The following is a 15283-nucleotide window of genomic DNA, read 5'->3' as shown; positions in this document are numbered from 1 at the left end:
ATAAACGACTTAGAAAGAATGATTAAGAATGATTACCTACACAAGTTCGAAGCCCATACTTAATATAACAAATAGAAATAGAATAGCCCCTAAATCACATATGATATAATATCAAATTCAGCAAAATAGGAGACTTGTTACTTATACAACAGACAACTACACAAAAAGCCCAATGTCAACGTGGCAATAATGGGGTCCACAAGTTTTAGCCCCCGTAATTTTAAATTTGTTTCTGAAAATGGATAGAAAAGCTAATTCACACGGAAGGCCTAATTGGGAGAGATGAGTATAGACTCAGCCAGAATGAAACATCTGGAGCGCGTAACCTTGTTTCTTCTGTTTCTTCTTTTTCTTCTTTTCAGTAGGATCAAAAGGGGAAATCTGCAACCCGAAAAAAAAAAACAAAGAGAAAAGAGAAGGGATGAAAAACCACATGTACAATACTTGGCTCTAGTCCAAGAGAATCAAGACATGGACTCGGTATAGCTCACTGGACTAGCAACCTGAACCCCATCACATTCTAGCGAGGAAATCACAACAATCTTAGTAGAATGCACCACACCAATCTAGGAAAATTTTCCTCTCTACGATGAATCAATACCTTTTTCCATTTGGGTTCTTATTTGATCACCATTAATTTTCCACTTTTAGTTCCTTTATTGTAATACTATCCCATCCTCTTTTTTACGCTAAAACTGTGTCAGGGAAATTAGATAATATATTTCGCAGACTATAATTAGCAGAGCCGGTCCTGGGTTTTCTGAGGCCCAGGGCAAATTTTTAGAATGTGCCCAAATTACAAAAAAAAAAATTATCAACAAATTAATTTTATTAGGTAACATTTTTTTAATTTTTATAAAAACACAAACAATAACAATAAAACTAATGAACAAAGAATAGTAAAATTTGGATTTTGAGCATTTTTTTTCTTCAACTCGAAACTTCAAATTTCCAATTGTAAAGAACAAGAATCTTTGTTGAGTTTTTTGCTAAAACAAATAAAAAAGAAAAATAAGTTAACAAAGATGTCTCTTGAAAAAAACCTATTATACATCTATTTATAAAAAAGAATGACACAAAGAAAAGACTTTCCAATTGCTAAAGCTTCTGATGTGTGTTGCTACCACTACCAGGTCTTTTTTTTGGCTAAGATAAGAACGTTTGTTTGGTTTTTTTTTTTTTTTTTTTTGTTAAGAACTCTTTGTTTCCATATGTTTAGTTTCATTAATTTTTGTTTTTTGAAATATTATATTATATAATTTATATTTAGTTTCCTAGAGAATCTCAAAGAGGTTTGGTGCTGCCATGATTAATGATCACGGCTACTTCCTTCTAGGACATTGACGGTTTGGGGGTTTTTTAATTTTATTAATGTAATAAATACATAGACTAAAAATTCATATTTTTGTGCCCCCACAGTTTTGGGCCCTGGTGGCCCTAGGCCAGGGCCGGCTCTGCACCTATCCAAAGTAAAATATCCTATATCATCGTCCCCAATTGTGATCTATCCAAGTAGAGGCATGCCCATTCTAAATCCAATGTATCACAACATCTATGTGATTGTTGTTCCAATGCCAAATTCATTTTCCTCGGTAGATATCATATGTATATTGTATCGTATGACTATAAAATATTGAGAGTTTGGTATAAAACATGGCAAGTACTATACTACTAGTTTGTTTTCCTGCTTTCATATTATGATATTTGGTGATATCTAATGACATATTGTTTTAGTTTATTAATTTTATTAGAATGAATTAAGATGTTGGAGGATGCTAAAATGTGTGACAGAGAAAATTCGGTAGCATTACCATAAAAATTGATCCTGCCAATTTCAATCTTGGCATGCTGCTACCTGAAATGTTGAACGAGGTTGGTGATTGAAAATCTGCCAAACAAAACCATGTAGGTCAAGTTAAATGAAGGATGGTGTCAAAGTTGAAAAAGTCAAAGTTGAGCAAAATAAAGGATGGTGTCACCACCAACCAACAGTAACAGGAATTTTGATCATAGATATGCAGAGCAGATTTTCTTTATATAACATCGATATAAATTTTGATCGTAGATACAAATTAACTAGGGTTTTGATTCTTACTTTATTTTGTTTTTAATATTGAGGGTATTTAAGTTAGTGGTTGTTTAAGAACATTGTAGTAGAGTAGAATAATGCATGTGTGTACTGATCGTCCTTCCTAACTTCGGAAAAAAAAAAAAAATAGGAATAATGTCATACCTCATATTGTTTAATTCGTTTGTTCACTCTGGTATGTCAATTTAATTTAAACAATTTTAGTCTTATAGTTTGTTGTTGCTATCAAGTTCAAAACATAATCTAATTAATTTATTGACAAAAAAATATATAATTAATTTATGGAACTCTCGACATGGCAATATACAACCAACAAATGTCATAACTTTTTTGTCTCAATGAAACTTTTACAATCCCACCGGAACATAACCATTCCGTCTACTTTCGCAATGCTAGATTTGTAGGATTTAGCCGTTAACTAAACATAACTATATGACTCAAATTGTCAAAATTAAAAATGACATAGATCAAGCAGATGTGGGTAATGCCACTTGATCAAGGTAGTGTGTCCTTCCCTTACTCCCTCCATATGACAATTATATCCCTATGTTTACCACAAAGGACTTAATAAAATTATGAAAAATTTATCGCTCTCATTGACCCCAAAACCTATGCCATCAAACTCAACAACCATGTCTTTCACTTCTTAATCTTAAACACAAACAAGAACTCATCCAAATGTGCCTCCAGATTGATACATGGCAATTTTTCCCTCCGTAGAAATGGTCCATGTTATATCGCATTTACTTTTACAGACAATTATATATTTTGGCCTTCTAATAAAAAAACTGAAGAAAAAAAAAAACTGCAAAAGGACTCAAATGACCAATGACGGTTGTAGATGTGCCAATGAGTATTATCTGTGCCTAATGAACGGTAGCCACATAACATCGTCGTTTCTAAAGCCAATAACGACGTTTATTCGTGGCTACTATACACTAGAGACGGATATAACATCCATATCATGCCTACAAAGGTCACGGGTAATCTGCTTAAAAAAATATAAAAAAAGGGAGGGGGGCGGGGGGGGGAACCGGATAATCAGTGTCCTTTGTAGCCTTTTTTTGTACTAACTTCTTGTCCATAAATTGGTAATCTGGATAAACTTAACATATTGAAGTGCGATTACACTCAATTTAACGATAGATTTTAGCTAAACAATCTTGGCGTATATTGTTACTGCATGGTAGCTTTATTGGGGTTTAGGGTTTCTTGCCTAGGTTCATCCCAATTGTCTATGGCCTATCTAATCCAAGTAGAGGCAGGTCCATCCTGAATCCAATGTATCACAACATGTATGTGACTGTAGTCAAATGCCAAACTCATTTTCTTCGGTAGGCATAAGATGTATATTGCATGGTACTAATGGTATATGACTATAAAATATTGACCCTTGGTATAAACACAATTACTATACTACTAAGGTTTGCTTTCATGCTTATGACATTAGGTTATCTAATGGGATATTGTACTAGGTTATTAGAATTAATTAAGATATTGGAGGATGCTAAAACGTTGAAAGTAGTAATTAAGCTTTGGACTGGTCATGTATGTACTACTGTTTGGAGTGGATTTCTACTACTCAATTAATATCATATATCACTTGAATATTTATATTTAATTAATTGTATTTGTGTAACAGTTGTGTGGCAAATCCTCAATTGGATTTCCAACTTAACAATCAATATATTCTTTAATGGGAGTTAATGTAACCAACAGAATTGAATGAGTTGATGTTGGGTGATAAAAGAATAAGCAATTGAACCATGCCACCTTACACAATGGTGGCTATTCATTCTTGAAGTTAAACATTGGAGTAAGGAGGAATAGGAATCACTCATGTTGATACCGTGACTAACCGAACAATTAGCTAAGCAAGATTAGCCACGTGCCACTTTGAGAGGTTATCACCTTAGGCAAAGAAGCCTTGCCACAAGTCACAACTAGGGGCAATATCAAGAGTCCCACATTGGAAGACTAGAAGAGGTGGAGACTCCCCTTCACCTGAAAAAGAAAATCACTTTCCACTTAGAAAAGGGTCTTGACCCTTGGGCGTTATACCTTAGGCCTTAGGCCTTGGGCCTTCTTCCCTTTATTTTTGGCTCTAATTCTCTTGTACAAATGTAAACAAACATTATCAAAAATGTGATTTAACCTTTTCGTTTAGAAGGATTCTATATTGATCGCTTCCATATTGACACCAAAACCTATACTATCTTAATCTTAAACACCAACAAGAACTCATCAAAATGTGCCTCCAGACTGCTACATGGCACCTTTTTCCTCCATAGAAATGGACGCATGCTATATCGAATTTACATTTATGGACAATTGAATATTATAGCCATGACGGCCTTTCAAGCGGATAATCAGTGTCTTTTGTAGCCTAATTTTTTTACGAACTTCTTGTGCATGCATATAAGGATTCCATATTATCAGTGACCCTATTATTACTCTCATTAATTTTAATGATACTTTTTAGCTAAACAATCTTGGCATATAATGTATTATATATATGCAATCCTAACGCATATGTGGATTGATAGCTTTATGGAAGGTTATAAGGGGTTTCGGGCTTCTTGGCCAGGTCTACCATTGTTGATTTTTATTTATTTATTTATTTATTTTATTTTGGTTTGAACCACGAGGTGGTCTTGAATGGGCCCCAACTATGGGTGGCACCTTTAAGCCTTAACCACAACTCAGACTAATCCCCGCTCACACCGGGTCGGCCCGTAAGGGGTAAAGTGCTAGCCAAAGTAGTGACTCCATACGCCATTGTTGATTTTTGGCCCAGCTATCTAAATTATTTACTTAATGGGAATGAAATTATATGACAACAATTGACAAAAACAAAACATTTAGGATATAACTACAACTCAAACATAAAAATACAAAGTAAAGCAAAGGAGAAAATATTCAAAACAATTTATATGCACACAAATATATAAAATAAAATAAAAAGAACGAAAATTATAGAAATTACCAAGATTACATATACAAAACGTGAAAAAATAAAAATAAAAAATACAAGTGGGGCTAATAAGATTATATTTAATAAAAATGAAAAAGAAAAGAAAAGAAAAAATACAAGTGGGGGCTCAGTGCTTTATGGGTCAAAGTAAAACATGCTTTATACTTCAAAGGCATTGCGAAAATGTTCTCTTAGTCCTCTAGAGGCAGACCAATTCTAAATCCAATGTATCACAACACTTATGTGATTGCCGTTTAATGCAAAACACATTTTCTTCGTTAAATACATAAAATGTTTTTTTTTATTTTTTTATGTCAAAGACATACGATGTACATTGAGCGTTGATATAAACATGACAAGTACTGTACTACTACAGATCTACTGCTTTCATGTTTCTGATATTAGCGGATATCTTATTGGATATTGTATTAGTTTATTAGAATTAATTAAGATATTGGAGGATGCTAAAATGTTGGGAGTATATGTTGGGATTGCTGACCTTTAGGATGATCGCCAACATTCTCCGCAATCATTTGAAGGATGATAACAGAAATGGGTTGCAACGGTCATTGCTTTTGTAAGTTATTCAAGACTGTGGCTTGCTATGTTATGAGAAAAAAAATATGCAGATTTTTTTTACAACCATGGATTGGGACAATAGAGGAGGACAATCCCCATCTTCCAACAATAACAACAACATTAACAACCACGACAACAATAACTGATGTTGGAGCTGAACCATAATTTCATGTCAAGGAAAGTGAGATTTTCTCAGCTCTCTCTCTATTTTTTTTCCTCAAAGATTTTTTGTACGTAACAAGATAAACTGTAATTATATAACAAATCAGTTCATAGTTCAAGATTCTTTTTAAAATAAATATGCAAAGAACCATGATGTCGGCAAAGAATGCCTATAAACATGCAAGCAATGTAATCTAGCTAGTGGAGTGGAGTCATCCACGAACTCCTAATCAAACCTATGTTGAGCCAATAAGCCAACTCCCAAACTAATGGAGCCAAGAGCTACCCAAACAAAGCTATGTTGAGGAGCCAATAAGCTTACCAATCTGGGCCAAATAGCCCAAACTACTCTAAATCAAGTGTGATGGCCAATAAGCCAAAATAAGATAGTAAGAAGGTCAATTAGCCTACACCAAGCTATGTACTATTCTCCTCCAAATATAATAAAATCACTTTGTTTCAACTATTGTCCTATTGTCCTAAACTCCTTCATCACATAAACCAACAATGGTATCAGAGCAACACCACTCACAATCACCCTACAATCTAACAAGTGGTATCATAGCGTCACAAACACTCATCGCACACCTCCACCTCCTAAAATAATAACAGAGAGCTATAAATTACAAGGACTTTGATTCATCCACTTGAAATTAATAGTTGGAGAGCTAATCCTCCATCTTTGTTTAATGTTCGACTCTCTAGCTTCTAGAAGATACACGAAATTGTTTATGAAGCTTAGCATCACCGGAATTTATACGTTATTATACATATTATAGTTTAATTAAGAAAAACGTGTGTCTTTTTTCTTATTCGTAGGAATTTTATCAACTATGTTAGTTAGATATATTTAAGGAATATGTCTGTGATTCGTGAACTGGATTCAATACTAGGAGAATATAGGTCTAACATTGACTTGGACAAACCAGGGAAATAACAAAAACCAACAGGCTACAATGGAGCATGGAAGCCGCTGTAGCAGTAGTTTATTATTTGACAGTGACTTAAAAAAAATTATAATAATAAAACCAACATCTTACATGAAACCCCCGGCTATTTAAACTTTGAACTTAATTCCCTCCCAAGCCAATCAGTTTAACAAAGAATTCTACAATTGCACACATCTTGTCCAGCAACAGTCAATAAGCAATCCAATCCAATCCAATGGAGAGACAACCTGGTTTCCTCTTGACAATAATAACGTTGCTACTGCTGTGTATAACTAAAGGCCCAGTAGTAGCACGAATTACCAACTTCACCACAGATCAGTCTGCTCTTCTTGCTCTCAAATCCCATATCACCAATGATCCTCACAACTTCTTGACCACCCAATGGTCCACCACTACCTCTATTTGCAACTGGGTGGGCGTTACTTGTGGCGTACGCCACCTTAGAGTCACAGCCTTGAACCTTTCTTACATGGACCTCACAGGCACCATTCCTCCCCATCTAGGCAACCTCTCATTTCTTGTTAAGCTGCACCTCAGAAATAACAGTTTCCATGGTACCTTGCCTCAGGAATTGGCCCGTTTACGCCGACTGCAGTTCATTAACTTTGGATTCAACAATTTTATGGGAACCATTCCAGCGTGGTTCGGGTCCTTATCCAAACTTCAAGCCTTCAATATTTTTGGTAATCAGTTTTCAGGTTCCATGCCTACTGCAATCTTCAACTTATCTGCACTGCATGTTGAAATATGCAAATCATATCACAGATTATGTGGAGACAATTGTGATTTAGTTACCTTGTATAGGTCTTGATTATAGGATCTTGATTCTTTGTAATTACAGCACTTGCCTTGTATAGCCTAGCCCAGCCCTATATTACTATGTATTGTATTCATCTTTAATATATGAAAATATAGGAGTCTTCTCCTTCATTAAACGTTGTCTAGCCTCTGTTTCTTTTCATGGTATCAGAGCACCATTCCTGGTGACTCATACTCCTTTAACACCTTCCGCAAACACTGAGACATGGCTGGCGACGATGAAACACCAAAACCTTCAGGCGTTAAGCCTAACACACAAGATACAGAGACCATTGATGCCTCTGATCCTTTTTATATACACCATGCGGATCAAACAGGTCTGATCCTTGTCACGCAACTTCTAGATGGTGACAATTATGCAACTTGGAGTCGGGCGATGTTGATCAACTTGGAAGCAAAAAACAAACTCGGTTTCGTTGACGGCACAATCAAGGCACCGCCAACAACCAGCGCCAAATACCTCTTTTGGAGGAGATGCAATCAGTTGATTAAATCTTGGATTCTCAATTCCATTAGCCCTTCATTGGCTAACACTGTGATTTATGCGAACACCGCTGCTGAGGTTTGGTCAGATCTCAAAGAGCGTTTTTCTCAAGGGAATGTGTCTCGTATTTTTCAGATCAAGCGAGAAATTGCTGAAATGCGACAGCACCAGCAGTCTATTTCAGCATATTACAACATGCTTAAAGGTCTTTGGGATGAGTTGGGATCATATCTTCCCATGCCATCATGCCAATGTAATCCAGCGTGCAAGTGTGGAGTCATGAAGGAGCTTGCAGACAGAGAGCAACAAGAACAGGTACTTCAATTTCTTATGGGCCTAAATGATACTTATTCGGCTGTTCGTACGCAGATGCTTCTGATGTCTCCTTTACCCACGGTGCGCAAGGCATATGCCATGCTCATGCAAGAAGAAAGACAGCGACAAATAACTGAGAATAGCACAATCACTTCCGTTCATGCCATGAACACATCAAAGAGTACCAACAAACAGCCTCGCAAAGTGCACGACGATGACAACAAGAATTTACATTGCACACACTGTAATGGTGACACCCATACAGTTGATCGCTGCTACTACCTTAATGGTTTCCCAACATGGCATAAACTACATGGAAAGGCAGTCAAGCCACCCAACAAGAACAAGCGTGTGGGCGCCAACAACACCACCCAGGAATCACAAAAGGGAACTGGTACTCAGACTTTGGATGATCTGAAATTCACCCCTCAAGAAGTTAATCAGATCAAGTCCTTTTTACGAGGTGATGGTAAAATTCAAGCCTTTGCAAATGCTACAGGTATATCACATGACTCTTGGATAATTGATAGCGGTGCAACAGACCACATTTCTTCTTCACCCAAACTGATTCCTAAGAAAACCATTTTGTCTAATTCTTCAGTCAACATGCCTAATGGTTCACAGGCACATATCTCTTGTCTTGGTTCTGTTCAAATCACTCCTCATCTAAAATTGGAAGACGTGCTTTGTGTTCCTGGTTTCCGAGTCAATTTAATGTCCGTCAGTAAATTAACTCGTCATCTCCATTGTCTTATCTCATTCTTCCCTACTTTTTGTATCATGCAGGATTTAACAACGAAGAAGATGATTGGGTTGGGGAAGGAGCATGATGGTTTGTACTATTTAGTACCGGTCACCGAAGATTTTCTTTGTGAGCGTGGTCCCCGAATAGCGGTTGCTGCGTTGTCCTCCACTTCTGATCTTTGGCATAAACGCTTGGGTCACTTGTCTACTGGTCCAATGCGTGTTTTATCTCAAACAGTCCCTTCCATTTCATTTAATTTTCATTCTCAATGTGATGTCTGTCCTCTTGCCAAACAGACAAGATTACCATTTTCTCTAAGTTCAATTTCAACCAATAAACCTTTTGAGTTAATTCATTGCGATATATGGGGTCCTCATCGATTACCCACTAGCTCAGGTGCTCGATATTTTTTGACTATCGTAGATGACTACTCACGTTTCACATGGTTGTTCCTCATGAATCTTAAATCTGAAACACAAGAAAAGATCCAACTTTTTTTTGCCTATGTTAAAACTCAATTTCATTGTGACATTCAACAGGTGCGCAGTGACAATGGTGCAGAATTCCTGTCCATGCGTTCTTTTTTTGCTCAAATGGGCACCCTATGGCAACATTCTTGCTCACACACCCCCCAACAAAATGGGGTTGTGGAACGCAAACATCGCCATCTTCTTACTGTTGCCCGTGCTTTATGTTTTCAAGCACAAGTTCCCCTCAAGTTTTGGGGAGAGAGTATCCTTACTGCAGCCTATATCATAAACCGTTTGCCCACATTAGTGCTCTCCAAAAAATCACCCCATGAGGTTCTCTATCACACCCCACCTTCCTATCGTCATTTTCGTGTCTTCGGTTGCCTTTGCTACGCCACTCAAACAAATTCCCTCCACAAATTTGACGCGCGGGCTCGACGTTGTATCTTTGTTGGCTATCCCGCAGGGCAAAAAGCTTATCGTTTATATGACCTCACATCTCACCAATTCTTCTCCAGTCGCGACGTGGTCTTCCACGAACACATATTCCCATTTTCCACAATTTCTCAGCACACCCAAACAGCACTCCCTCACGGCCCAATTTTGCCATCCCACCCACATGACCCATTTCCTCCTGATGCCACTTTCGAGCAGCCCATCATCACCTCGGAAACAAATAAACCCTCCTCAGAAACAGTTTCCCTCTCCTCGGATACCCATCACTACCCTTCCGATACACATCCCAACGCCGACCTCAACACTGATCTCGACATCATCTCTGAGTCTATCGCTGATCCACCAGCAACCCTCGCTCCTTTAACATCCTCCGATATTCCCATCTCAACTTCTTCCTCTCCAGCACTTCGACGCAGCACTCGTTCTCGGCAACCCAACGTACGTCTCCTCGACTACGCATGCTCACTGGTGACTGCTCCTACTCCCACTCCATCCTCTTCTTCGGTGTCAGGTACTCGCTATCCTCTCTCCAAATATCTCTCTTCTTCTCATTTATCTTCCTCATATCGCTCTTTTTTGCATAATATTACTACTTGTGTCGAACCCACTTCTTTTGCACAGGCTAACCTTGATCCCAAGTGGCGTGAAGCCATGGCAGCTGAATTGCAGGCTCTTGAACAAAATCATACATGGACTCTCACCTCACTACCTCCTGGCAAACGTGCTATTGGGAGCCGTTGGGTTTACAAAATCAAGCATAAATCAGATGGCTCTGTTGAGCGCTATAAGGCGCGGCTGGTAGCCAAAGGTTACACCCAAACTGAAGGCTTGGATTATTACGAGACTTTTGCCCCGGTGGCCAAATTGGTCACTGTTCGATGTTTATTAGCAGTGGCTGCTCATCACACTTGGCCTCTTCATCAACTAGACGTCCAAAATGCTTTCCTCCATGGTGATTTGGAGGAAGAGGTTTACATGTTACCCCCACCTGGCCTTCGTCGACAGGGGGAGCACTTGGTTTGTCGACTCCGGAAATCTTTATATGGCTTAAAGCAAGCTTCACGGCAGTGGTTTTCCAAATTTTCCACAGCTATTCAACATGCTGGTTTTCGACAATCAAGGGCTGATTACTCTATGTTCACTCGTGTAAAAGGTAAATCCATCACTGTGGTATTGGTCTATGTTGATGATATGATCATAACCGGAAATGATCCTACTGCCATACAACAATTAAAGGGTTTTCTCCATCATCAATTTCGAATCAAAGATCTTGGTTTGCTAAAATATTTCCTCGGAATTGAAGTAGCTCGCTCCAAGGAAGGCATCTCCATTTCACAGAGAAAGTATATTTTAGACATATTGGATGATGTTGGTTTGTTAGGGGCTTGTCCTGTGGATTTTCCCATGGAACAAGACTTAAAATTACAGTCGACAGAAGGAGAATTGTTGAAAGACCCCACTCGTTATAGAAGAATTGTGGGGCGTCTCATCTATCTCACAATAACAAGGCCTGACATTTCATATCCTGTACAAGTCCTCAGTCAATTCATGAGCCAACCACGCAAACCACACCTTGCAGCAGCCATGCGTGTGTTGAAATATTTGAAGGGGTCAATAGGCCAAGGATTAATATTTCCATCCAACAATTCTTTGCAGCTACGAGGTTATTGTGATGCCTCGTGGGCGTCGTGTCCTACAACAAGGCGCTCCGTTACGGGATACTGCATCTTCTTAGGTAACTCCTTGATATCTTGGAAGACCAAGAAGCAGCATACAATATCACGATCTTCTGCGGAGGCAGAGTATAGATCAATGGCAGCAATTACCTGTGAACTCACATGGCTACGTTTTCTGCTACAAGATCTTCGAGTCCTTCATGCCGCACCTGCTCGGGTTCACTGTGATAATCAGGCCGCGCTACACATTGCGGCTAATCATGTCTTTCATGAACGTACCAAACACATAGAGCTAGACTGTCATCTGATTCGAGAAAAAATTCAAGCTGGGCTTATCACAACTCATTTCACACCATCTAAACATCAGGTTGCAGACTTGTTTACCAAAGCACTTGGTAAACTCATGTTTCAAGCTCATTGCCGCAAGTTGGGCATGCACAATATCCATGCTCCAACTTGAGGGGGAGTGTTGAAATATGCAAATCATATCACAGATTATGTGGAGACAATTGTGATTTAGTTACCTTGTATAGGTCTTGATTATAGGATCTTGATTCTTTGTAATTACAGCACTTGCCTTGTATAGCCTAGCCCAGCCCTATATTACTATGTATTGTATTCATCTTTAATATATGAAAATATAGGAGTCTTCTCCTTCATTAAACGTTGTCTAGCCTCTGTTTCTTTTCACTGCAAGTAATTAATATGGGAAATAACCAGCTATCAGGTGCGCACCAACAACCAACTATCTAGGAATCTATTGTTGATCAATCATTACATTATAACATCTTGTTATTAATCTATACGATGAGATGAGCTTAACTATATCTGTTATTTCTTTTTCTTTTTTCCTTCTTCTTTGTGGCGCACATATATAACAGGTAGCATACCAAGAGAAATAGGGAATTTAACAATGTTGAAGGTGATACGCCTTGACTTCAACAATTTCAAAGGTAGATATGACTCGGCTAAGCTTTGACTACAACAATGTTGCAGTGTCATTAATTATATATACACGCATTTATAATGAGTTTATCGATATTTTTCAGAAATTCCAAATGAGATTGGCTCTTTAGATCAGGTGGAGTTCATGTATGTGCAGGAGAATGCCCTAAAAGGGCATGTTCCTGTGACTGTCTTCAACATATCTCTTCTTTGACTATGTTGTCACTAAACAGCTTGAATGGTGGCATTCCAGACAATATATGTCAGTATCTTCCTAATATTCAGTTGCTGAATTTGGGTAACAACCAGTTTGGTGGTCCACTTCCATCCAAATTATGGCAATGCAAAGAGCTTCTGGAATTAGTATTGGAGAATAACAATTTCAGTGGAAGCATACCCAAAAATATTGGGAACTTGACCCAATCAATGGAGATTTATATTGCCTACAACAATTTGACAGGTATTTGAAATGTCATGTCAACTCTATTCATTTTATACTATTGTTCCTTTCATGATTTATATCAATTTTATAAATGTTGTCCTTCATTATGAACAAGGTGACCTTATGATTTTCTTTTAATCATATATAACTAAATTCACATATATAATATTGCAGAGTTTGGAATGGAAGGAATCATTTCAACCAGAGGAGATGTGTATAGTTTCGGTATTGTACTTATGGAGACATTCACAAGAAGGAAGCCAATTGATGAAATGTTTGTTGGGGAGATGAATTTAAAGCAATGGATTGCAAATTCATTACTTCCATATGCTGCAATTGTTGAAGTTGTTGATGCCAATTTACTTGGAACAGAGGAAGATGGTGATTTTGTGAGTAGGAGGGATTGCTTATCATCCATTATGAGATTAGCTCTAGCTTGTTGTACAGAATTGCCGGAAAAGAGGATTAACATGCAAGAAGCTCTAGTCACACTCAATAAAATCAAGATTAAGTTTTTGAAGGACTATGGACGAGTGCAGTCTTAGTTGTTCATCCTCTTGTTTTTTTTAATCCATTTTCTTCTTGTTGTTTTTCAGCTGCAAAGAGTGCATGAATTGTGTGTTCGGAAAAAAAAAAAAAAAAAAACCCCGCGTATAGCCGCTAGGCTATACTATTTATAAATAAAAAAGACCCGCCTAGCATTAGGTGCCACGTGTCAAAACCGTATAGCCGCACGGCTATAAGATCTTTAAAACAAATATCACCGTAGTGAAGCCGCGCGGTTATACTATTTTTTAAAAATAAAAAAAATAATGGGTATAGCCGATCGGCTATACTATTTTGACAAAAATACCCAATAAAATGGCTACCCACGTGTAAAAACAGTATAGCCGAGCGGCTATACGATTTTTAAAAAAGAAATGCCGTAGTATAGCCGCCCGGCTATACGATGTAAATATATTATATTTAAACGGAATAGCCGCACGGCTATACCGTTTATTTTCAAAAATTAAAAATAAGTATACTCCTAGTTGCATTAGTTTATACTTTATTGATATTAATCGGCTAGTTTCAACATATTCAAAGCGGATATTGAAGAAATAGAAATTTCACAATAAATCAATCTGAGAATTCAATTTTTTCTTCTTCTTTTTTTGTGGGAATGTTTGCCTTTGATCTAACTCATTTTCTCGAGTGAAACTTGTTGGAGGAACAACAATCAATATTATTATAATAATTTAATTAAACAACATATAGAATAATGAAATTAAATATGGCAGTAAATTAAAAACTTATTGTTCTTGCATATAGAGACTTGAAGAATTGCAAAGTCCTTGAAATAGAATCTCACCCCTACTCAGTGCTTGTGTTTAAACAGAGTGGTTGATACCTGTTCCAACACGTATTAGATAAGGGCAAACTCAATAAGACAAAAACATTATATGATATTTGAATTTTAAAAATATTTCAAATAAATAAATAAATAATTACTTAATTGGGTTTAATTTAAATTATGGAGGCCAAAAAGTATACAAAAAACAGATGTATTATTGAAAAATATATACATACATGTATAATACGAGTATTAAACATGAAAATGCTAAATTTTTTATATGGGTAATAACTCTGGCAAAGTAAACAAATCAAATGGGACAATAGAGACTCAAGTAATGGTCTAATAGTAATGGATAATGCTCTAAAGACTCTTATCGATAAAAGAACATCGGGGAAAAACAATTTTTTTTAAGGGATCCCATTAAATATATATATATATATATATATATATATATATATATATATATATATATATATATATATATATATATATATATATAAAGCGTATAGCCACTTGGCTATACCATTTTTTTTAAAAGATCAAACTTACTTGAAACAAACATTAATAAGATTGATACTCTTGATACACACTTGATACACACATATAACATAGAGTAGATACAAAGCCTATTTATAGGCCACAATATTAACTCAATATTAAACATAACCATAACCACTATACCCACTAAACTTCACTTTAATTTCAACTCATAAACTAGACATAATAGCTAAATCCTTTTGACTCGGCTATACCATTTTTTTTTTTTAACAGAAGGATAACGTTAACAAAATAAGTCTAGCCGCGCGGCTGTACCCGTTTATAAATTTTTTTTTTTTATATA

At 36.9% G+C, this 15283-nt stretch overlaps 1 protein-coding gene and 1 pseudogene across 1 annotated transcript; both read left to right on the top strand.

The window, feature by feature from the left end:
• Positions 1-6968: 6968 nt before the first annotated feature.
• On the top strand, positions 6969-13651 carry LOC148295022 (uncharacterized; annotated as a pseudogene).
• Positions 8253-9202, top strand: LOC148295023 (uncharacterized). Its single transcript, XM_088251351.1, has 2 exons — positions 8253-8871; positions 9159-9202. The coding sequence occupies exons 1-2, from the start codon at positions 8253-8255 to the stop codon at positions 9200-9202; spliced, it is 663 nt and encodes a 220-aa protein (XP_088107477.1).
• Positions 13652-15283: the final 1632 nt, after the last annotated feature.

The sequence above is a fragment of the Prunus avium genome, chromosome 4 (genome assembly GCF_965620075.1).
Source record: "Prunus avium chromosome 4, drPruAviu1.hap1.1, whole genome shotgun sequence".
NCBI lineage: Eukaryota > Viridiplantae > Streptophyta > Magnoliopsida > Rosales > Rosaceae > Prunus > Prunus avium.
Note: the sequence above shows the minus strand (reverse complement) of the source record. Positions and strands in the feature narration are given on the sequence as shown.

What these genes read in the sequence shown, in the direction of transcription:
- LOC148295023 (XM_088251351.1), top strand. Translation starts at nt 8,253, where the DNA reads ATGCTTAAAGGTCTTTGGGATGAGTTGGGATCATATCTTCCCATGCCA. An exon ending in AGCCTTTGCAAATGCTACAG is followed by an intron (nt 8,872 to 9,158) that starts GTATATCACATG and finishes TGTATCATGCAG; the next exon opens with GATTTAACAACGAAGAAGAT.